The sequence below is a fragment of the Panthera pardus genome, unplaced genomic scaffold (genome assembly GCF_024362965.1).
Source record: "Panthera pardus isolate Hobbes unplaced genomic scaffold, ASM2436296v1 HiC_scaffold_18, whole genome shotgun sequence".
NCBI lineage: Eukaryota > Metazoa > Chordata > Mammalia > Carnivora > Felidae > Panthera > Panthera pardus.
Window position 1 is genome coordinate 33,860,294 of NW_026526743.1, and position 22,325 is coordinate 33,882,618.

The 22,325-nt window shown below is 53.8% G+C and overlaps 2 protein-coding genes across 10 annotated transcripts in view; both read left to right on the plus strand.

Annotated features, from left to right (window-relative positions):
- Positions 1-868, plus strand: part of NUP93 (nucleoporin 93) — a 103,877-nt gene extending 103,009 nt beyond the window's left edge. For all 3 annotated transcript variants that reach the window (XM_019455885.2, XM_019455886.2, XM_019455888.2), the window contains one exon: positions 595-868. In XM_019455885.2, coding sequence (XP_019311430.2) covers positions 595-705 — 111 coding nt within the window. In that variant the 3' untranslated portion in view covers positions 706-868. The remainder of the gene's footprint in view (positions 1-594) is intronic.
- Positions 869-16,149: 15,281 nt separating this feature from the next.
- Positions 16,150-22,325, plus strand: part of SLC12A3 (solute carrier family 12 member 3) — a 37,956-nt gene continuing 31,780 nt past the window's right edge. For 3 of the 7 annotated variants that reach the window (XM_019455877.2, XM_019455879.2, XM_019455883.2), the window contains exons 1-8: positions 16,150-16,475; positions 16,912-17,058; positions 18,363-18,438; positions 19,365-19,460; positions 19,765-19,904; positions 20,246-20,356; positions 21,365-21,476; positions 21,677-21,807. In XM_019455877.2, the coding sequence (XP_019311422.2) occupies positions 16,194-16,475; positions 16,912-17,058; positions 18,363-18,438; positions 19,365-19,460; positions 19,765-19,904; positions 20,246-20,356; positions 21,365-21,476; positions 21,677-21,807 (1,095 nt within the window). In that variant the 5' untranslated portion in view covers positions 16,150-16,193. The remainder of the gene's footprint in view (positions 16,476-16,911; positions 17,059-18,362; positions 18,439-19,364; positions 19,461-19,764; positions 19,905-20,245; positions 20,357-21,364; positions 21,477-21,676; positions 21,808-22,325) is intronic. The other 4 variants (XM_019455878.2, XM_019455884.2, XM_019455880.2 and 1 more) reach the window with 3 other exon arrangements.

Below are 22,325 nucleotides of genomic sequence, written 5' to 3' on the forward strand. Positions count from 1 at the left end.
TTTTTTCCTGTTACTGGAATTACCTGAATTTAAATCTTCGTCCCTCCTGGAACAATCTAGGAACCTCATAAATATTATTACCGAGGAATGGAGGGCCCAGCGCTTATGTCAGGAAAGAAGAAATGGGAGGCGTGGGAGGAAAGAAAAGGGAAGAAGCAGGAGAGGAAAAGAGCCAGAATGTGACTGGACCCACCTTGTGGGGAGGTCTGAGAAGCTCAGACCCCCGCAGAGGCAGGTGGTCAGAAACCAGCCAGGAGAGAGCGGGAGGCTCGGAGAAGGAGAGCAGGCCGTCTGAAGCATGGGGCTGTGTCAGAAGCTGGTCCCGTGTGTCAGGCGAGGCAGCTTGTCTGGCAACCCCGTCTGTCTTTTGCTTAGTAGAAGGGTTTTGGAAGTGGGGCCTCAGTGGACCAACTTTGCTTAAGTCTGCGCCTTATGGGTAACATGACAGTTGAGGGTGAGACTCTCATCCACTCACCAGAAAGCTGCCCCCTGACACCAGGGGGTAGAAAATGGAAGAACACGGTGGTTGTTCCCAGTATTGTACCCAGACGCAAAAGCTCACTGGTTTTCTTCTCTTCTTTCCCTTTTTCTCAGCAACTCCGAAGCCAAGCCCGAGCCCTGATTACCTTTGCTGGGATGATCCCCTACCGGACGTCTGGGGACACCAATGCAAGGCTGGTGCAGATGGAGGTCCTCATGAATTAAGTGCAATGCTTTGCGGGGCTTCTGGGACTGCGCGCTGTCAGTACCTCAGGCGCGTGGGCCCGCTGGGGTGGGGTTTCTGGTTTTGTTTCTGTTGTGTTGTGTTTTGTTTTGTTTTTTGTATTATGTATTTTTGTCAGCACCCAATAAATTTCTTTGATTTGTATTTCTTTTCACATTCTTTTATTTTCATTTTTTTTTCCTTTGAAATTTTGTTTCAATTTTTATTTGTGTGGGAGGAAATGTCTTCACTAGTGCTTGGGCCAGAGAATGCTAGGCTTATATAGGCATCTGTGATTTGGTTAAAGTTGACCTTAAATGATTAAAAAAAACACCCAAAATGAGCAAGGAAATGAAGCCTTCGGAAGTTGCTTTTGTTAGATACAGTATCCCTATGGCGGGGTCACTGTCCATGTTTTACATTTTCATTTGTGAAAGCCACCCTCAGCCGTGGGCGACTTAGGATCTGTGTGTGAACTAGCGAGTGCTCCGTGGCCCCTTTTCTCCCAGATGTGCCCTGGGGTCCGGGTGATCCAAGACCATCCCCCAAATCATCTGCTCTGATTCCAAGATTAATTAGTTTGCAGTTCAGTTGGAATCCCACTGGAAATGAAAACAGCCCTAGAAAAACATAGCTTTAAAAGGGAACGTTGTAGGTTTCTCGGCTGGAGCTTGAGGAAGGGCAGACCTCAACAGCTTCTCCCTCTGTAGCTGCCCCGCCGAGGCGCCCGTGTGGGCCTGTGCACTCCCCTCTTCCGCAGGACTTCTAGGCTCTCTTTTCCCTTCTCTGGTGGTCGGTTCCTCTACTTGGACAGCCCACCTTTCCCTCTCCCCCACTCACGGAGCCCACTGGCCGGGCAAGCTCACGGGTTGCATTCTGACTGCTGAGGTATGGAATGCAGACACCATTGGGCATCAGCACTGAGGGTGTGCGGTCCCTGAGCAGAGGTTGACCCCCATCGTTGACTCTGTTTCTCCCACCGCCAGTCCCAAAGCTCTGTACAAAACCAGAGAGGACACGAGAAGTCCAGGCGGGCTGCAGGACGCCAGGCAGCAGTCAGGCCTGCTGGTTTTACCAACTGCTCCTAGGGCCGGCTCTCCCAGAGGGAGGTTAGCGGATCCCGGAGTCTCCACAGGTGCTTTTCCTCCTAAACAGAAGTCTCTCTCATCACACGGCATGGTTATCCCTGCTATCCTGTGGTGGTTAAAATAGTTGTTAACTTTCCTTTGGGGAAAGCACTAATCTTTCCCAGAATAATAACGGGGCCATCTGCTGTTCATCAGTTGGATTCCACTATCCATCAAGGACGTAGCGCGAGGGTTGGCAGGGGTTGCAGCTGCCTTCCTCCTGTCCCACCTGTTCACCCTGGAGCACTGGTCTTCAGTTGAGCGTCACTAGGAAAGTGTTAAAAGATGAACCCCGCAGGGGACTTGACTTAGTAAGTTGTACCCTGTTGATAGGTGCTGATTTATATTTTTTAAAACAAGTCGCCCAGTGCTTTAACTGCTTTTTACAAAAAGAGTACTCAGTGGACTTTGCATAATGTGTGACTTAGTGTTCTGCTTGTAAATATTGGATCTTCCTTGCAGACATGAGGAGCCTAAGGTTAAATGCGTGTTTGTTCCCTGGTTCACCGCTTGTTCGTCCTTCCCACCACGGGAATTACCTGCGAATTTGCTGTTCCTTGCATCATGCAGCCCTGCTAGCTCCAAATAGAACTGCCTGTGAGCCCTGCATGGGGGGGGCGGGGGGGGGGGGGCTCCACCCTTCAGAGGAAAGCAGTCCCTGTTTGGCACTGAGGACTTGCCCAGAGAGCCTTCTGTAGGAGAGATAAGATAACTGGAATCACACCAGAAGGATCAGACTCCCGGAGCAAATCCCAGGGCCTGTCCTGTCGGCCGGTTCTGTGGTGATGCACGGCCTGCTCCGTGTAGAGACGTGAGAGATGGGAGCCTGAGTCTGCAAGGCATAGAACAGGTTCCCGTGTACCCATGGTTACAGCTTGTGCCCAAAAATCCTATCCTGTAACAGGTCGTTAGTAAAAGTCATCCTCGGATCACCCATTCAGGGAACTAAATCCTCTCCCTCGGTGGTGGTCTGTGATTTTACCACTTGTGCAGAGAAGCAAAGAAAGTGGAACTGGGAACCTTGCATCTTCTAGAGATGTGATTCCAATCTTTGTAACAAAATCAAGGGCACTTGGAGACTGACAGAGTTAGTGCTTGCCTTAGAGTGGCTCACCGTCTTACTCAGACACAGAGGGAAGTACAGACTTAATCAGGGTCCTTTTCAGAGACCTTGAGATTTGATTTCAAGGATTCTGTTCCTTTTATTCATTTATTTGTTTGTTTTAAAGTCAAACAACCCCGGCTGCCTAACTTCAAAGGGGGAAACGAGAGGAGCTGGTGAGCTCTCTGAGAACGGATCCTTTGGTTTTGTCGCTGGTGTGCTGGACGGGCTCCTCAAAGAGCAGGCAGTGCCCGTTCACACTGGGGCCAGGATGTAAGCCCTGCTCCTGCCTCTCTAGAACTTATGGTTTAATTAGAGACTTTTAATGGTAGTATAGCAGCCATTGTTGTTATTCTTTTGATGCACCTACACACAGTATTATAGACTTTCCCCCCACAGTATCCAGCACTGATGATTTACGAAAAAAAAAACAAAAAACAAATGGAGGACTATTCACTCTGGATTATCACCCCTGCCTGCTCTGAGTAACCTCTCCGGGCCAAACTCTTAATACTAAATTTAGCAGTTACATGCGGATGTGCCCGTGTCCTACTACCATAGACTGGGTCTCCGCAATCCTTGTTTCTCCGTTAGGCATCAGAATTTTGTCCAGCTCGTTAGGGAACTCCTATCACTGCCAAGCTTGCACCACTCAGGGGGCGACTCCAGCATGCCAGACCCCTGAATAAAACCCTAGGCTGGTGGGTTGCTCCAGGCCTGCCAAGGTGCTGGCGAGCCCCACATTGACTAGACTCTCACTTAGCATCAGTCAGCCACAGAGATCGGGCCCTGCGTCCAGCAAATTGGGAGAAAATGTGCGTTTTATGGCATTATTCAAAGTGCTCACTTTATATCCGTAAAATTAGGTTCTTGCACCTGTGTTTTGGATATGTCAGGAAGAAGTCAGCAACTTATTAAAACAGGAATTGTGTGGCCCTCAAGAAAAATGAAGCTTTTGGGAGGGGTGGTCCCCCATTTCTTTATTCTTCCAGGCTGAATTCAGAAGTCACCTGCGTCCAGCCCATCTTCGGACAGTTTCATAGTAAATTAGTACCCCTCACAGGGCAGGGAGAGGAGGGAAGTAAATCTGTCCTCCTGCCAGTTGTTTCTAACTGCAAAGGTTGGTGGAAAAAAACTTAAGGCCACTAACTAAAATGTCTTGAAAACTAAACACAAATGATTTATTTGTGCCTTTCCTCACCTTGTTAGGCAACTGATGTGGCTGGCTAGAATCCAGGGCCTGGTTGAACAAGCCCAAGGTATCTGCCAGCCCAAGTTCAGCTCAGCATTACAAAGCCCCTGCGTGTACTGGGCCAGGCTCGGTCACTGGGGATAAGCCAGAGTGCTCAAGTCGCCCTCCCAGAGTGTGCAACAAGTCTAAGGATGTGGGCTTTTTTCTTTCTAGTCCTCTTTTTGCCACCATCACCTAAGTGGAAATATCGGTGGTTTGAAGTTGCTAACCCAGGAAAGGAGGAAAATTTTTGTCCTAACCTTGATTGTTGAAATAGCTTCTGTGTGCCTTCTGGGTATACAGCCCACGATGGATTGCTCAGCAAATGTTTGAACAGATTCTTTGCTTTGGCTTCCTGTGCCAGCCCCCTCCCCACATCCTCTCACCAGCTCCATATGCCTGGATTCAGACTCCCTGTTTCCTACTAAAGGCATTCAATCTGAAAGAAGGTGGAGAGGAGTGTCTCTTGGGGTCAGATGAAACACAGCTGATCTTTGCAAGACGGAAGGGTACAGAGCTGCGCGGTATGCAGGGAAAGTTTGAGAGGAAGGAGGTGGAAATGTGATTTCCTGTTAACAGTAAAGGCCAGATAGAGAAAAGGGGATAGGGAGAGCCAGCCGAAACCCAACATTGCATTGGCATATTCTCCTCCTTGTTGCCTTTACCCTTGGGATTTTTGAGAATCTGTTTTGGGGGGATGAGAGGGTAAAACAGTGTCTCAGACCGTGGCTTCTATTTGAGCAGAAAGTGGAGAGCCAGTGATCCCAGAGAGGACTTCTAGCAGGGAAATAGGCATACCCATAGCCCCTTTGATGGCCTCAGCCTAGCTGGCCTACACAGGCTCTCAGGTGGCATCCAAGGCTGCATGACCTACAGCTGAGGTCCCTTCATCTGGGCCAGATGTAGCAAATAAAAATACAGGACATAGAGTTAAATTTAAATTTCTGATAAACAATAAGTTCTTGGTTGTAAGTATGTGCCAATTTTCTTTGGCTGCCCTATCCAGGCACTTGCCTCTGCTGGCTTTTGCTGCCTAGAGGCTTCCAGGTTTGGCCGGGGCTCCAGGAGCTCTCCAGCTAAATTGGATTACCCTGATTTGTTGCACTGTTTGTGCTTCTGTGGGCAGCGGAAATGACAGTGAGATATGAAGTCACTTGAGAGAGGGCAGTGACTGGAATTCAGTTTCGATGAGCCAGGCAGGCTGGCTGCGTGGGAGATTGCGGGCACCGGTTGACCCCAGCTGCTATCATCTACTGGGTAAATTTCCATCGGGACTTTCAAATGTGTATCTTATAAAGAAAAGAGGGAGGGAAAGCACAGCCTTTTCTCACTTGGTCAGTAACTTTTATTAGAATCACAGTGGGGAGAATTCTTTGCTTTATTCAGTTATTTCCTTTTGTCTTTGCTTTTCTGATATTGTCGCTGTGTGGTGTTTGTGGGGAGAAGGGCAGGTGGGAGAGTCAGTGTATGTGTTCTGCATGTTCCTTTCTCGTACAGTAACTTCTGCATTTACTTTGTTTAGGATGGTTCTTTCACCACTGCCCCTGTCTATAGCCAGTAAATTTCTGGAATGTTCTCCCCAAATGCCATGTGCTCCCTTTGTTCCATCCTTCAGTGGAGCTGAAACCGCTCTTGGGCCTTCTTTCCTGGGAATGTTCTTAGCTGAGGCACAGCCTGGGGCTCCTCACAAGGCAGCAGAAGTGCCTCTTCCCAGCCTTTGGGGATGACTGAGCCGGGCCCCTTCTCCACTCCTTGCAAGGAAGGCTACGGCCTACCCGGTCCCTGGGTCTGCGAAGTCCCCGCAGGTCTGTGTAAGTACAGGACTCCCATACCAGCTCTGAAGTCTTGCTCTCCCCTACTGGCCTCAGAGCTCAGACCCCTGGCCAGGGGTCAGAGTCTGGCTGGAGGAGTGGTGGGGTGATGATAAGAGCATCTGGTGATCAACCCAGCATGTGGCATGCGTTCTGGAACTTGGAACTGCTAAAAGTCTGTGACTTTTTTTTTTTCGCACTCTCAGTGGAAAGCATTTTAAATGGGAGATGAGAGCCAGTTATTGGCCTTGGGGAAGGGGATACAGGACTTGGGGGATGGGGCGCTATGTTTTGATCAGATGGTGGGAGAGACTGGGGCCTGGTCACAGGACAGATGTCTCTTGCTCTCTTGGACAGTATCTGCCTGTATTTCTGACCAGGAGGGGCGCTTTCAGGGTCTGGGTGTGGGATTTGGCTTGGGAATATGCAAATGGCTGAGGAGGTAGGAGGTGTCCATCTCCGTCCACCACGGGGACCTTGTCCTGCTCCAGCTGCATGGAGGCTTAGGGGTCCTGTCCCAGAGGGGCTTCATGGGAGAGTTTCAGCCCATTCCCTTTGCATGGGGTCCCTCAGCTTGTTCTGGCCCCGGGGCTTATGGGAAATCATTTCCTGATGAGTCACCTGGGAATTTGGGCCTCATACAGGTGCCCCACACCCCATTGTTGGGTTTAATGGTCTCTCCCAGGACCCTGTAGCACCTCCTGGAATGGCTCACCTGAGCCTGTGGTTGGCGAGGGAAACTGTGGAGGGGGTTGGAGGCAGATGGAGAGGTGGCCCCGTAGCAGAGTGTGGCCCTGTTTTCTAGGTCTCGGAGTTAGAGGTTCTACAGCAGAGCCCTCTGTTTAAACCTTGTAAAATGCCACCCGAGTGGCAAGGAAAGATGACAGGGCCACTGGTCACCCCACATGAAGACCCATTGTGGGTCTGTGAGTGAGCTTTCATGCCGATCAGCCTGACAGATAAACTGGCATGTATTTTCAGGAAAGTTAAACCAAACCATAAAGGGCACCTGGGTTCCTCAAATACAGATGTTTGCCTGTGGCCCTCTGGTGGCCAGCAGCTGTCATTAGCACAAACTGCCAAAGGATTTCCAGACTTCCTGACAACTCAGTCCTGCAAGGAAAGAGCTCAGCAACAGTGGGGGTGGGGAGAGGGCAGGGTGAGGAAGATTGGGAAAACATCCCCAAAACTGAAGGCTTTCAGCGCACAGAGACCTGAACGGAACGAGCCGGCAGCAGCTCCACCAGGCCTCAGGTCCCGGAATGTTCCAGAGACAACCACAAACTTTGGAGCAAGACTGAAAGTTAGGCTAAAGCCCCTTCTTCATCTTTCGGTGATCGAATGACAGAGGGAAAGTCATCTGACCGCTCTGAGCCAGTTTGCTCAGGTAGAAGGCAGGGACATCAGTTCCTGTTCTGCCAGCCTATTAGGAAGATTTAGGCAGTTTATAGAAGTCACCTACCTTTTGCTTATCACAGCGTGGGCCCTCAATAAAGGTTAATGTTGGCCACCCTGCTCCCAGTCTCGTTTAGACGGGTCTCTAGGGTTTTAGGCATGTCCTCTACCATTTGGCTTCTGTCCTTCACAACAGGTTTTTCATATGGGTGCAGGGTAGATCAACTACCCCCACGCCAGGGATGGCTTTTTTTTTTTTTTTCCCCCCCGCAAGAAACAAAATTAGGTCCAAATTGGTGGGCTAAAACTTTGCTCTTAGGTGACAGACATTGCCATGTCAAGTTCAGCTTGTGATTCCTGTTGATTCAGTGACTGCTAAATGGAGAATGTGGGAGCATCTATCCCGTGCCCTGGGCACACAGTGATGAAATGAACCCAGGTCCCTTCCCTCAAGGAGTTTACATTTTACTGGAGTGAGACCCACAGCAAAGGTCCTCTCCCTACAACCTCTTGCAACCACTCACCACCCAACAGAGCTGTGGGGCAATTTCTGGACTGAGGCACGGTCCCTGCTTTCTTAAGTCCACAGTGTGGTTGGGGAAAAGAGATAAGCAGGTGTGTGTACTTGTGCCCACAGACCCACCATAATAAAATAGGAAGCCCTAAGAAATGCCGCAAGAAAAAGCCAGGTCAAGAAGATCCAAGGCAGGATTTCCTGTGGCTGGGGGATGTGGGAGCCATCTGCAAGTGACCAGGATTCAGACCCACAGACATGGGGGGTGTGGTGTGGGTGTGGCTGACGTGCTTGCCCCAGGACACAGAGAACAGCAGCTCGTCTCTTAGCCGCATACCAGTGGTATCACGCAACTGTTAATCTCTCCTACGACCTTGAAGCAGGAGCAACGCAGGACTCAGGTGAGTTGAGGGGCCCTGGAGCCAGGTGGAGACCTGCCAGGGGCTGTAGGCCTCATGTTCAGCCCATCCTGGCCAAGCACCTTGTTCAAGAGGTGAGTATGTGGGACCGGGGCGGGGTGGGTGGGGAGAAGGGGGCTCTGGGGGAGGTATGGTCCCTAAGGCAGAGAGATGGGGGGTGGTCTGATTTGGGAGCACACACTTGTCTTACAAATCAATAATTTAAAGGCTACTTGCTGGCCTTGGGCAATGAATTAAGCACAAAGGGCTGGTGGCCTGCTTATGTATCCACAAGTCTATCCAGGAGAAAAAGCTTTCTAGAAACATTTTACAACATGGAAGATAGTTTTTAAGAAACTAAATCAGCATTACCTTTACTGAAGAAGACCCAGACTCTGGGCTGCACACAGGCTCAGTCAACACATCTTTTCTCTCGCTCACAGCTCGGGCTGTGCCGGCCTCAGCCCTGGCTACATATGCGGATCACCCTGGGAGCTCTTAAAACTGCTGTCCACACCCCTGCCCTGTGAGCTTCTGCCTTAGTTGGACTGGGGAGGGGCCTGGGCAGTAATTCAGGTTTTTTTTAAAAAGCTCCCCAGATTATTTTCCCTGGGTCAAGAACCCTTGTTCTGACTGAACACAGGGAGTAGAGAAGTAGGCCTCCAGGTCTAAGTGTGGAAGCCCCTCCCCCACTTTTCAACACAGGTTTTCGATAAATCCTAGAATGTCTGAGATGCACTAAATAGGAAGATAAAAATTATAACTGTTTAGGGAAACTATGCATCGTACCTAAGCTCACTAGGTTAGATTGCCCATTGTGTACCCACCAAGGTCAATGGCAGTTGTCTAGCCTGGTCTTCGATGGCAGGTGGTTAACCAAGAAAAATGGCCTCCATTAAAGAGCATCACTGGGTGTGTGCTATGGGGGTGGTGCACATTTCGCAGGAAATCACAAGCGAATGACCATCTGACGACTCTGATTGAATCTCTGGTAGTGTCCACCTGCCCCCGCCTTCCTGCGCTCACCATCAGCAGGCACGTGCCTTGACTGGGGCTTGCCCGAGCCTCTCTAGTGCACGTGCTCAGTGGTGCTGCTAACTGAGCTCTCTAGGGGTAGAGACTCAACTTCCCTTCCACATGCAGCCCCTCAAACTTCCTGCTGGAGGGCTCCATACCCTGCGGGACTCCCACTCTGCCATAGTGACCCAATCTGGAGGGGAGATTCCCCTAGGATCCAACCCCTGCCCCACTTTAGCACAAATGCAGCCTGAGTGGCAAGTGCCATCTTGCAACCTGACCCCCGGGGTGCTGGGTGACTTCGGCAGAAGATCCTTTGGGATTCTGCCTTGGGATATTAAGGTGGCCAGCAGCTTACTTCAAGTATCCGGGAAAGAGGCAACCATTGAGGGAGAAGCCTGCCTCACTCTGAGTTTCTAGGATCCTCTGAACATGTCCTGCCTTTTTACACGCAACTTCTGTCAAACAAATCCTGAGCTCTGATGACTGCAAAAGACCAAAACCAACTCTCTGGGTTTCTGCTTCCTAATGCTGAGTGACTCCTCCCATCACTTCTCCCATGCCCCAACTTTTTTTTTGTTGTTTCATAAACTTTAGCAGCTGCCCTTACTGGAAAATACTGCCTTAAACAGTCGAGATGGGTTGGTTTTCTCCTCCCTTTCTTTCCTGGTAGCTAAGGAGCTGAGATAAAATTATATACATATCATTTACATTGCAGAGTGGTATTAATATCCTCTGAAATGCTTCTTTTACTCCCTCTCTTGATCATCAAAAAACCCCACTGACTGAGAGGTATTCTCCATTTGATGATGAAGCTAAGGCACGCAGGGACAGGCCTGAGGTCCTGAGGTAGGGGCTACAGAGCCAGACCCAGGCCTGTCTTGGCTCACATCCTTCCCACTACCTCCCTGTGTGGGCTTGGGGGACCGGGTGGAGGATCTGAGCTTCTGAAGGCAGCTCTGTGATTCTAGACCCCTTGATCCCCGCTATGGGAGCTCCCGGGCTCCATTAAAGAGGCCATTAAAGAGTATTCTGATTAGAAATACACGTGGAATTCAAAATCGAGCAGAATACCCATGTTTCCTATTGCTTTCAGGAAAGGCAAAAAGGGTTACAGTCAAGTTGGAAAAGCTAAAGGTGTATTTAAAATGAAAGGCTAGTCTCTATAGTTCAGGGGTTAGAACGCTGATCTTATAACGTGAGAGGCTGGAGGCAGGAGAGATGATGGGTTTCTTGGTCTCTTGGAGAGCACGTTGACAGAACCTGCAAAACAGAAGGACGTGTGGTCATATCTGTTACTACAGGACTGAATTTGTGTTAGAATTCTAGCTTCAGTTTGTGTTGGTGTGGCTGGACTGAGCTTGGGCCACCCTTGCATTGGCGATCCTCTCGGCTAAGCCTGGATGGAGGGGTAAAGAGTTGATGGAGATTTCTTTTCCTCATGAGAAAAGGAAGATGGGGGAAAACTGAAATCTCACTCTTTCATCAGATAGTGACTACTGATCATAATTGTGCTTTTTGCCTTGCCTGCCAGGAAGCTCCAAGCTAACATATGACACTCTCCCTCCTTAAACGACTGCTTATTTCTTTTTACCTTTGTTCTAATTGTACTATTTTGTATATCCCATGGCCCCAGCCAGAGGCAGCCGTCCCTTCTCTGAACCCAGGTAGCATTTTATCCAGGGATTTATGCTGTTATGCCTTAGGTTATGGTTACTGTTGGCTTTGCCTCTTCTGATGAACTATATGTCTCTTAAAGACAGTGATCATGCCTTGTCCTGTGCATCCTCCAAACTCATCAGACTGTGTCTAATACATTACTAATATCTACAATTACTTGTAGAATGAATGTGGGCTCAATAAGTAAAAAAAAAAAAAAAAAAAAAAAAAAAAGCAAGCCTGACCATGAAGAAAACGAACAGGAGTCCTTCCTTTAACAACGAAAATATCTTACCAAGCATGTTTCCCTTTCTGCTTTAGCTGCCAGCAGCCTCGTGACACTTCAGTGTCCAGCTGCTATAACACTGGTAAAAGGACCAGGACTGCAACAGACACGCTTACGTGGTCCGTAAGGCCCGTGAGAAATCTCAGTTTCTTGGGCCTGGTTGCTGGAGAGGTTGCAGGTTGCCAGTGCCTGGTTCCCCCGTAGCTGTTCTGTCCCCTGCACCGTACGGGGCTTTGAGCATGCCCTCCTCTTCCCTGCTGCCATCCAGTCTGTGAGCCCCCCCGCGGGCAGGGACCCTGCCTCCATCCGTCACCGCCCCGGCACCGCACTGGCCCCGGGCGGCCGTCGGTCGGGGAGGATGCTTGCATGGGGCTCGTTGCCATCCCAGAGCCGCGGAACCACGTGCAGAGGAGGAAGCCGGCGGAGTTCTGGTATCGTTGCTGCAGCTGGTGTTGTGAATCAGGCCGACGAGCAGCGCATCCTCTTACCCGGCTATTTCACGACACCAGGGTTGCATCATACCCATCCTCTCCAGGCGAGCCTCGTGGGACCGGGCGGCCACGGACGTGGGGATGGGGTGAGGTGGGAGCGGGGAGTCTGTGTGTGGAAGATTATGGTCTTTAACTCCCCGGATCTCAGCACGCTCCTCGGGATCCCCCGGGGAGATGCCGGCCCCAAGCCCATAGACTCTCCAGGCTGGGGTCACAGAGTCAGCGTCTGTTAGGGGTTCCGGTGTGATGCCCGAGACCGCATGCAGTCAGGGGACGGCCCGGGGGCTCCTAAGCCAGGCTGCCGTCTGTTCCTGCCTGGCTGTGCGGTAACCCCTCCCGACCCTCCCCGGCCCTGTTCTTTCTGCCTTGCCCTGCTTGCCAGCGGCTTCCCAGAGAGAGGTGACATCTCGCAGTCCAGGCCCCTTACCCTGGCACTGCCAGGCTTCCCTGCTCAGCAGCGATGCTGCCGTTGGCCCCATAGGGTCCTTCCGGGGCCTTCCCTCCAACCGCTGCTCTACGTGAATCCATGCGCTGGGCCTGTCAGCTCTGCCTTCACAACACACCTCAGGTCCCAACAGTCCTCACCCCCCTGCCACCCACAGCCGCTGCCCTGGCCCGGCCGCCACCACGGCGCACCTGTGGTAGTCCCCGACTAGCCTTGCCGCACCTTGCCTCCCTCAGTCCATCGTCCATCCAACAGCCAGAGTGATTTCTGGTAAATGGAAATCTGACCGTCACATGATGGAATATAAACCTTCTGACCCTGGCTTACGAGGCCCAGTGATCCCTGCGTGTCTCAGACCCCAGCTCCTCAGTCCCTCTGCTCAACAACACCAGCCTTCTTGCTGTCTACACTCCTATCCTAGGGCCTTTGCACATGCTCTCTCCTCCTTCTGGAAGCCCTGAACTCATTCCTGCTGGCATATGGGCGGCTCCTTCTCATTGCTGGAGCCTACCTTGAATTTCTCATTCTCAGGCCTAAATGCCCCTCCTAAAAAAATTTCTTTTAAAGCTTTGTTTTCTTAACAGCACCTACCACTAAATGTATCATAATGATTGTTTGTTTACTTACTGTCTGTCTCCCCACTAGAATGTAAGCTCCCAGAGGGCAGGGTCCTTGTCTTTTTCTCCATGGTGCTTCCTTTGCCTACCACAGGGCCTGGTATGCAGTAGGCACTCAATAAATGTGTGTAACTGAAGAAACACCTCACATTCCCCCCTTTCTTCCCTCCTCCCCTTACCCCCATGGCATTGTGTGCTCCAGCCCCGGCCACCTCTTCCTTGCGCTGACCCCAGGCCCCAGAATCCCCGCCCTCTCTGGGGCAGCCGCCCCCTCTCCCAGCCAGTTGCTGGTTTGCCTGCCAGGCTAGGTTGTGAGTTCCAGTGCCTGGTATGCAGGAGGAGCCTAATAAATGCTTGAGTGGCTCTGTGGCCTCCAAGCCAGGAGGCTCTGAGATGCAGAGGTTGCCTCAGGCCCTCCTGTCCTCCCCATATCAGCCCTGTGGCTAGAGTTGTCGCTCCTAGGGAGTTTCTCGACCACTGAGTCAGTTCCTTTCCCCCTTCTGTTCCCCATCCCCCTCGGGAGACGCAAGGAGCCCGAAGTCTCTCCGCTGGGGGTTGACGTTGGACAGGTGAGCCACCAATGACCCAGGGCAGGTGGCTTTCCCATTTTGCTGCTGAGGCAGCTGAGGCTCACCGCAGTCAGGTGACGTGCTCAAAGTCACGTGGAAACTGAGGCCTGGGGTGTGAGCCTGAGACTCACATCACAGGGCTTGGTTCAGGGTACATCCGACTTTGAGTCCTGGGTCCCAGACCTGCAGGACTCTGGGGCCCACATGGAAGCTGGTGTCCCGCAAGGCAGGTGTTGTGTCTGACCCAGCACTGTGTCCCCCACCTGGAAAGTGTCTCCAATTGGATCACTTTCCATCCACGTATAAGAATCCGCTTTCCTGGGGGTCTGTGCTTTGGGACCAGGTGTTCTGACAGTCCCTTCAACGTGGTCTTTTGATAAGCCCTTCAAGGGGTCCTGTTTAACTCTCACCTCACCCCAGAGAGATGCAGAGGGGCAGGAGCGGCTTCTTGAAGCAGCTGCGGGGCTAGCAGGGACCTTGGGGCTCCCCTAGGCCTAGGTGTCATGGAGGGATGAAGAAGTGACTTGCCCAAGATCACCCAGCAATTCTGTGGCCCCTCTCTCTGCCTGTGGCCCCTCTGCTGCTGGAAACCAGTCCTGGCCCCTCCTGGCCTCTTCCCCTCCTGAGATGGGAATCAGGAAATTTCCACAGCTGCTCCAGGGTGGAGTGTGTTGGATGGGTGGAAGGGGGTGTTAGGCAGCTGTGACTTTCAGTTTAAAAGTGAGAGGGTGATAAGATCTGCCCCCAAGGCCCCATGGGACGGAATGAGTAACCTGCCGGCCTCTCCCTGCCCAGACCTGCAGGGAAGGTGGAAAACTGACCTGGAGACCTCACCTCGTAGCTTTCGGCCCCACTGGGTTGAGGTTGGAGACACACTTCTCCAGAAGCCTCTCTGAGGGGCAGCTAGAAATCCTGGGAAGGGGGTAGGCAAGCCGGGGGCTCGTTAAGAGGAGCCCCGAGGAGAGTCTCTTTAAAAAAATGAACACATATGATGAATATATAAACTTTGCAAACAGATACACAGTGATCATAACCTTTCGGGTTTGTCATCGGGGGCCTGTCATCCTCGGCTCACCCCCATGTCTGGCTCGGCTGGGAGAGTGCCAGGAGCTGCCCCTTACACCCCTGACTCAGGCTAAGACTGCCAGCCGGGGGTTTCTATGGCAGCCGCTCTTTGCCCTCTTGGCTTCTGGCTCCCCCTTCATTACCCGTCCAGCAAGCATTTATGGAGTATTTACAGCTCTTCTAGCTGCTTGGGATTATCTGTGAACGACATAGGCCCAGATCCCTGCCCCCGTGGGCTTAGCTTCTAGCAGCAAAAGGTATGTCCCCCTTCCCGGAATAATGCACTTAGGTATGAAAACTTGTCCACAACTTTGTGGGGCTCCCGGACCCCAGTCCAAGTACCCTTATCTTGGAGGGTGACTCCTTAACCCAGTTTACCATCTAACACAGTCTAAGCATTTCTACCTGCCCCCTTCTGGGAGGGAGGGAGAGAAATGTGTCCCTCTTTGTCCCTCCCAAGGATGGCTGGCCCCTGAGCAGAAGCCCAGCTCAGAAGCCTGGAGCTGGTGGTGGCCTCGGGGTCTCCGTCCATCCCCTGCCTCCAGAGAAACAACTCGTCCTCCAACGCCCTGGTCAGGGGTCTGTTGAGTCCCTGCTGTCCCCATCCTGACCCTCCTGCAGGGGAATCTCTCCCACTGCTACCCTCACTACACAGCCAGGCCAGTCCGTTTCCATGTCCCTTTTCCCCACTAACTTAACAGCACCTTGAGCGTAGGCACCCCTTCCCTCTGGTGGCACATCTGGGCGCCCACCACACTAACTCATCTCTCCTAACCCTCTTCTGATTTCAGCCCCCACCCCTGCAATGGCTCAGGTGCCTCTGGTGACTGGAGGGCAGCCCGCCCCCCCACCCCCCATGCAATCAAGGCATGGCCTCAGGGCAGCTGACCTGGGCCAGCGATGAAATGGGGCCTCTGCTCGCTGCTGTCCGCCTTGGGAATGGGGGGCTCTTTGTCTGGGCTGGGCCAGAGGAGGCGCTGCCCCCTTGGGCTCTATAACTCAGTCTCTGTGGTGCATGTGCAGGCTGGGTACCCAGTCCCCCCGCAGGCCCCTGCCAGCCACAAGTCAGCCCCAGGGGCCCTTCAGGCCCCAGGTGGCTACAGATCACACCTATCGCATGCTGAATTCTGGTCTGGGGGTGCTTGCACGTAATGGCTTTTACACTCTGAGATGTCTTTGGAAGGACGGGCACAACTAGGAGTCAGAGGTCCAAGAGAGAGAGAGACTAACCTTTTATATACACGTGTGCATCTTTTTAAACATCATACCATTCATCTATTCACAGATACTAGGTAAATAAAAACTAAAACTAAATACTAGGTAAAATGAGAGGTTTTTGAACCTGCATAGGGTGGGGCCACAGGTCATCAGGCTGTCCCTAGGGTCCCTCATAGGGTCCCTAAGAGTCCCCTCTGGTGAGTACTGCTTCCTAGGGTCCTGCAGACGTCCTCAGCTCTCAGACTCAGAAGAGCCTCTCGGGGACCCAGGGGCTGGACGTGTTTGCCCCTTTCCCACTCTGCGTCTGGCTGTGGTCCAGCCCAGCCCTTCCGGTCCCAGGCCGGGCTGCTATCTCCGCGATCAGGTGGCGGGCAGGACAGCAGTGGGCACGTGCTCCACCTCCCACCCCGTCCAGGGACCCTGCTCGCCAGCCATGGGCGGTTTGGGCCAAACTCCCTGCCTCCTCCCCGCTGTGGGCCAGCCTATAAAGCCACCCAGCACATCCCCGCCGACCCTGGCCCCCTCCCCGGACACCCAGAGCCACCATGGCAGAGCTGCCGGGGTCAGAGATGCCGGGGGACCCCACGCTGTGCAGCGGGCGCTTCACCATCAGCACGCTGCTGGGGGGCGATGAGCCCCCGCCGCCGGCTGCCTACGACAGCAGCCACCCCAGCCACCTGACCCACGGCAGCACCTTCTACATGCGCACCTTCGGCTACAACACTATCGATGTGGTGCCCGCCTACGAGCACTATGCCAACAGCGCCCTGCCCGGAGAGCCCCGAAAGGTCCGGCCCACGCTGGCCCATCTGCACTCCTTCCTCAAGGTAAGCACCGTCTCAAAGACTGGCCACGGTCCTGCTGTGTGACCCTGACACGGGTGCTTAACTTCTCTGAGCCTTGGCTCTTGTGCCACGGGGACAAACAAGTGTCTTCTTCATGGGTCAAGAGGCCTCAGTGAAATGTGAGCGTGGAAGCTATAGAGCTCGGGGCACATGTTGTAATGTTTATTGTCCGGGCACCGATGACCCAATCAAGCAATCGTAGCCTCCTAGAGAGGTAATGAGCCACGGCCAGTGGAGGTGCGTGAACAGAGGCTGCACGCACCTGAAAGAGGTAGGGAGGTGGGAATGAGGAAGGTCTGCGGCGGAGAGGAGGCTTGCTGGGTTTGCTGCCTGCGGGGCTGGACTGTGGAGGAGGCGAGATGGGGGGCTGGAGTGTCATGAGCCCCGCCTGCCTGACCTGTGGCCTCTGGGCTTCCAGCAGGAAGGCGGCCATCTGCACGCCTTGGCCTTCGACAGCCGGCCCGGCCATGAGATGACTGACGGGCTGGTGGAGGACGAGACCGGCACCAACAGTGAGAAGAACCCTGGGGAGCCCGTGCGCTTTGGCTGGGTCAAGGGGGTGATGGTGAGTAGGGTGTGGGTGGGATGCCCAGGAATGGGAGTGGGAGACAGAGTTCCATCCAGGCTCAGCTCTGACTCTCAGATGTCAGTGGCCAGGGTAGACCCAAGGTCCAGCCTGGGCCTCAGAGATTTTCCCTGGTTTTGTGCTTCTCAGCCCCCAGACTGATACCTTGCCCTAGGAAAGATCTGTGTATATTCACTTGTTCTATGGCCTTGGACAAGTTATTTAACCTGTCTGTGCCTCAGTTTCTTCATCTGTAAATGATGTGCATTAAATGAGTTAATAGACGGGAATTGCTTGGATCAATGCTTCCCCTGGTATTATTAGAAGACATTGTTTTCCCCCACAGCCACCAGGGGGCAGCACGAAACACACAGTGTGCACGCATGTTTTTCTCATTCTCAGTGATGGGCAGGGGAAGGTTTCCTGTGGCCTAGAGCACCAGTAAGTCCTCAAACAGCAAAGAATCAAATGAACTTGGCTTTGCAAGGCATTATGGGACCTTACAGAGGGGATCGCATGAGATTTAGAAGAAGGCTTTGGTCCTGCTCTGGAAGGCGGGAGGCCTGGGTTCTGACCTCACTCTGACCAGCTGCCTACTGGCTGTGCCTCCGTTTCTCCATCTGAACTGTGAGCTCCCCTCTACCCCAGCAGCTCGTATATGGCGTCTGGATCTTCCTCCTGAGCTGTGGCAGCCAGAGCCTCGTGTGGCCCCGTTCAGTATCTCGGAGCGTATAGAGGGTCTTAGAGGTCTCCCTGCCTTGTAAATGCCACATGTTCCTGCCCCTCCCCAAGACGTGGCTGGGGCCCAAAACCATATCAGCACCCCTACCTCCATGGAATTTCAGTCTCAGCTGTGGCCTCTGGCTTTGCTTTAAATTTGGAAGCTGAAGTCACAGCGACCTGAGTGCTGTTTCTGCTTGTATGTGGGGCATTGGCTCAGCTGGCATTTGCTGAGCTGCCCCTGGATGCCAGGCCCTGGGCCAGCAGCCACTGGGGCCCCGGCTGGGGCTGCCGGACACAGGATCCTGGGCTGGGAGCCGGGTGAGGGGTGATTATGCTTGCAGCCCATCCTCAGACCCCAATGGGAGGGCAGAAAAGTGAGTCTCTGGGTACCCCACCCTCCCTGGGTGCCCCGGTGAGTTAGAGGGGCATTGAAGTAGGAACCCATTGCAGTGAGTAGAGCCAAGAAAGGACCCACGTGTCCCCTAGGCCGTGCCATGCCATGACTGGGGACAGGGACTTGTATGTTTGGCTTTGGGGTATCCGGCCCACCCAGGTGACCTCTGACCCCTCTCTCTTCCCAGATCCGTTGCATGCTCAATATCTGGGGCGTGATCCTCTACCTACGGCTCCCCTGGATTACAGCCCAGGCGGGCATCGGTGAGTGTCACCTCCTGGGGGAAGGGGAAGAGTGTGTCTGAGACCTTACCCTTCCAGGCCACAATCCTGAATTTGGGCTGCAGAGCCCGCAGGCTCCTGCAGTGACAGAGGACAGGGAGGTGTGGCAGGGGAGTCTGCAGTGGAGTCAACAGACCCGAGGACTGTCCCTGGCCCTGTTTGCCCTCAGTAGGTCCCTGAACCGCTCAGAGCCAATCTCTCCTGCATAGCATCCAGGTTAGGAACTTCTGCTCTGGACAGACACCAAGGTTCAGATGCTAGCTCTGATGCTGTGTGACCTTGGACAAGTTTCTTAACCTCCCTGAGCCTTGGTTTCCTCATCAGTAAACTGGGAGTGATAACTGTCTCTACCCACAGACCTATAATAGGGTTTCTATGATGCATGTAAAACACCATAGGATTTGGTACCCAAAGGTGTTCATCAAGTGGTAACTATTACTTTTTAAAAATTTTTTTAATGTTTTATTTATTTTTGAGAGAGAGAGAGAGAGGAAGGGGCAGGGAAAGAGAGGGAGACACAGAATCTGAAACAGGCTCCAGTCTCTGAGCTGTCAGCCCAGAGCCCCATACGGGGCTCAAACTCGTGAACCACGAGATCATGACCTGAGCCAGAGTCGGACACCCAACCGACTGAGCCACCCAGGTGTCCCTACATTACTTTTTATTACTAAAAGAGGGTACCTTCCCTTCCATACCTAATGATCCTTTATGTACTGGCTGTTCAGAATATACCAGGAGGTAGACAGAGACCCATTTTTCAGATGAGAAAACCAAGGCTCAGAGAAAACCAAGGCTCGGTGACTTAGGTGGCATGGCAAGCCAGCTGGCTAACAGGTTCCTCACATGGCTCCCCACCTGGGAAATGCCCCAGCTGGGTTTTCTGGTAATCACATCCCCCCCCCCCCCAGTCCTGACCTGGATCATCATCCTGCTCTCGGTCACGGTGACCTCCATCACGGGCCTCTCCATCTCGGCCATCTCTACCAACGGCAAGGTCAAGTCAGGTGGGTCCCACCCCACCCCGAAGGCCCTCCTCTTTCTTGTCGCTCCCCCGGTCTCCTCCCCGGGAATGGGTCTCCAAGCCACTCCCACCCACCCCACCCCCACCAAAACGGGGACTCCCCAGGCTGCTCCCTCTGGTTCCAGGTGAAGGCTTTGGGCACCCACAGATGGCCTCGGTTATCTCCTGTGCTATGGGTCCCGTGGGTCCCGTGGTTACCCTTTCCCAGCCTCGGCTTCTGCCTGGCCCAAGCCCACCTCAGCCAGCTGATCCTTTGGTTTCATGGATTCTGGCTCTATCCTTAATAGGTGGCACCTACTTCCTCATCTCCCGGAGTCTCGGCCCAGAGCTCGGGGGCTCCATCGGCCTCATTTTCGCTTTTGCCAATGCTGTGGGCGTGGCCATGCACACCGTGGGCTTTGCAGAGACCGTGCGGGACCTGCTCCAGGTAAAGCTGGGGGCTGGACCCCAGGCAGAGGGAGCCCGGGGAAGCCTACCTCGCTCTCCCCTCCCCCCACCTAGGCCAGGCCTTCCTGCCCCTCTGCCCCACTTTGCCTGCCAGGCCGCTGTCTGCTCGCTGTGGGTGACTGGGTGATCTCATCACATAAAGACCATTCCCAGAAGTCCCCTTCAGGGGTGTGTGTTTCCTTTAGGGCCAAACTGTCCAGGCCGATACAGCACGACTCTGGATGTTCTGTGGGTGGGCGAGGTGGTTGTGTTTGTGCTTTGCTGAGAGGGCACCTGTGATGGAGGGGTGGGGTGTGCAGCCCGGCCTGTGCCCCGCCCTAGGAGTACGGCACGCCCATCGTGGACCCCATCAATGACATCCGCATCATTGGCGTGGTCACCGTCACCGTGCTGCTGGCCATCTCCCTGGCTGGCATGGAGTGGGAGTCCAAGGTGAGGAGGGGATGTTGGGAGTGGTCAGGTGAAGAACGTGAGTCGTGAGGCCCCGGTCCTGGGCCCGGCCCTGCCTCTTCTCGCTGTATTAGCTGGGCTTTCGGCTCTGCTGTTGTGACAGAGACCCTGAGGGCGGGGCCTGGACCAGGACCAGTGTGTTTCTCTCACCTGTAAAAGTCCGTGTGTGTGTGTGTGTGTGTGTGTGTGTGTGTGTGTGCGCGCGTGGCTCCCGGAGGCTCAGGTGCCCAGACTGTTTCTGTCCTGTGGCCGCTCCATCCCTGGGTGTGGCCTCCATGCACCTGCTCCACGGCGGCCACTGCCACCATGTCTACAGTCCACTCAGCAGGAAGGGGAGAGGGTGAAAAGGAACGAATTCCCCTTCCTTTTCCTTTTCTGGCACCACCTGGAAATTCCTCATAAACCTCTGCTTCCATTCCATCAACTAGAACTTGATCTCTCGGCCACACCTAAGCTGCAAGCAGGGCAGGGAGACGTGGTCCTCACGTGAACCTGTATCCAGCCAAAATTCAGAGGCTTGGCACCGTGGGGCGAGGGCAACAGAAATCTCCGGCGTCAGCGGGCAGACTGGCCAGATCTGCCGCTGCCTGCCCTCTCTCCCCCTCCCTCCGGCTTCCGGCTCTGCGGCCTCCTCGCCGTTCTTTGAGTGTCCCAGGCTTGTGCCCCCGATCATTCTGCTGTCACTCATCCCCTCCTTGAGGACCCTTGAAGATACCTTTGTAGGCCACTCTGCTCCATAGCCCCACCCACAGTCCCCATCACACCCTCGTTCTTTCCCCGGAGTCGTGTTCCTTATTCACCAGCAAGACAAGCCAAGAGCTTTGCTATGTGGCCGACTCCCAGCATGGGACCTGCAGCATAATGGATGATGAATGAATGAATGAATGAATGAATGAGGACGGGATCCTGGATAGGTTCTGACCTGCTGGGGCTCCCTGAGCAGGAAGGGCCAGGCCATCTGACCTCTAGGGTCCTTTACTCACCCCCCAGGCCCAGGTGCTTTTCTTCCTCGTCATCATGATCTCCTTTGCCAACTACTTAGTGGGGACGCTGATCCCCCCATCTGAGGACAAGGCCTCCAAAGGCTTCTTCAGCTACCGGGGTATGTGCAAGTTGGGGCCCCTGCCCATGGCTCTGGGAACGGGTGCAGTCTGCCCACCGGTTGGGCCCATTCTGTGAGCATGAGGAAGATGAGACCCACCCCCCAACTCCCAGGGCCAGGAGCTGCCAGAGAGGAGCCTCCTGCCTGGTTGGCTGGGCCCAGCCTTCCAGGCGTCCCTGATTCAGGCTTTGGTCTTCCAGCGGACATTTTTGTCCAGAACTTGGTACCCGACTGGCGGGGTGCAGAAGGCAGCTTCTTCGGGATGTTCTCCATCTTCTTTCCCTCAGCTACAGGCATCCTGGCAGGGGCCAACATCTCTGGGGACCTCAAGGTGAGCCAGACGCCCACCCCTCCCCCCACCCCCGGCTTCCTGGCTGTGTCCCGCTGGGATCTCCCACTGGGCACTGAGCTTGGCGCAGACACCATGGAGTCAGAGCTTCTAAAATCCAGTCCATTCCAACCCAACTCAACCCCAGTCAATCCAAACCAGGTCCGTTCATTCTACTCAGTTCTGAGGTTTGTTGATTGGCACCAGCTATGCTCTAGGCCTGGAGGACTAATGACTAAAGCGGGCCAGTCTCCTCCCTGGTTCCCGGGAGTCAGCCTAAGGGGAAGACGGAGCCAGCTTGACCTTCCAAAGTTACAGCTGGTTCATGCACACCTTGGCTGGGCTGACATCTTCCCAGGGCCCTCCACCCTCCTGTTGTGGGCAGTTTCCTAGGCTCAGAGCTCAAGGTTCCAACCTGCCAATGCCATTGCTGTGACCCCTGCCCCAGTCCCGAGGACCTGCTGCTGTCTGTCCCTCCTCCACGTCTTTGCCTCTGCTGTGCTCTCTTCCTGGGATGCCCT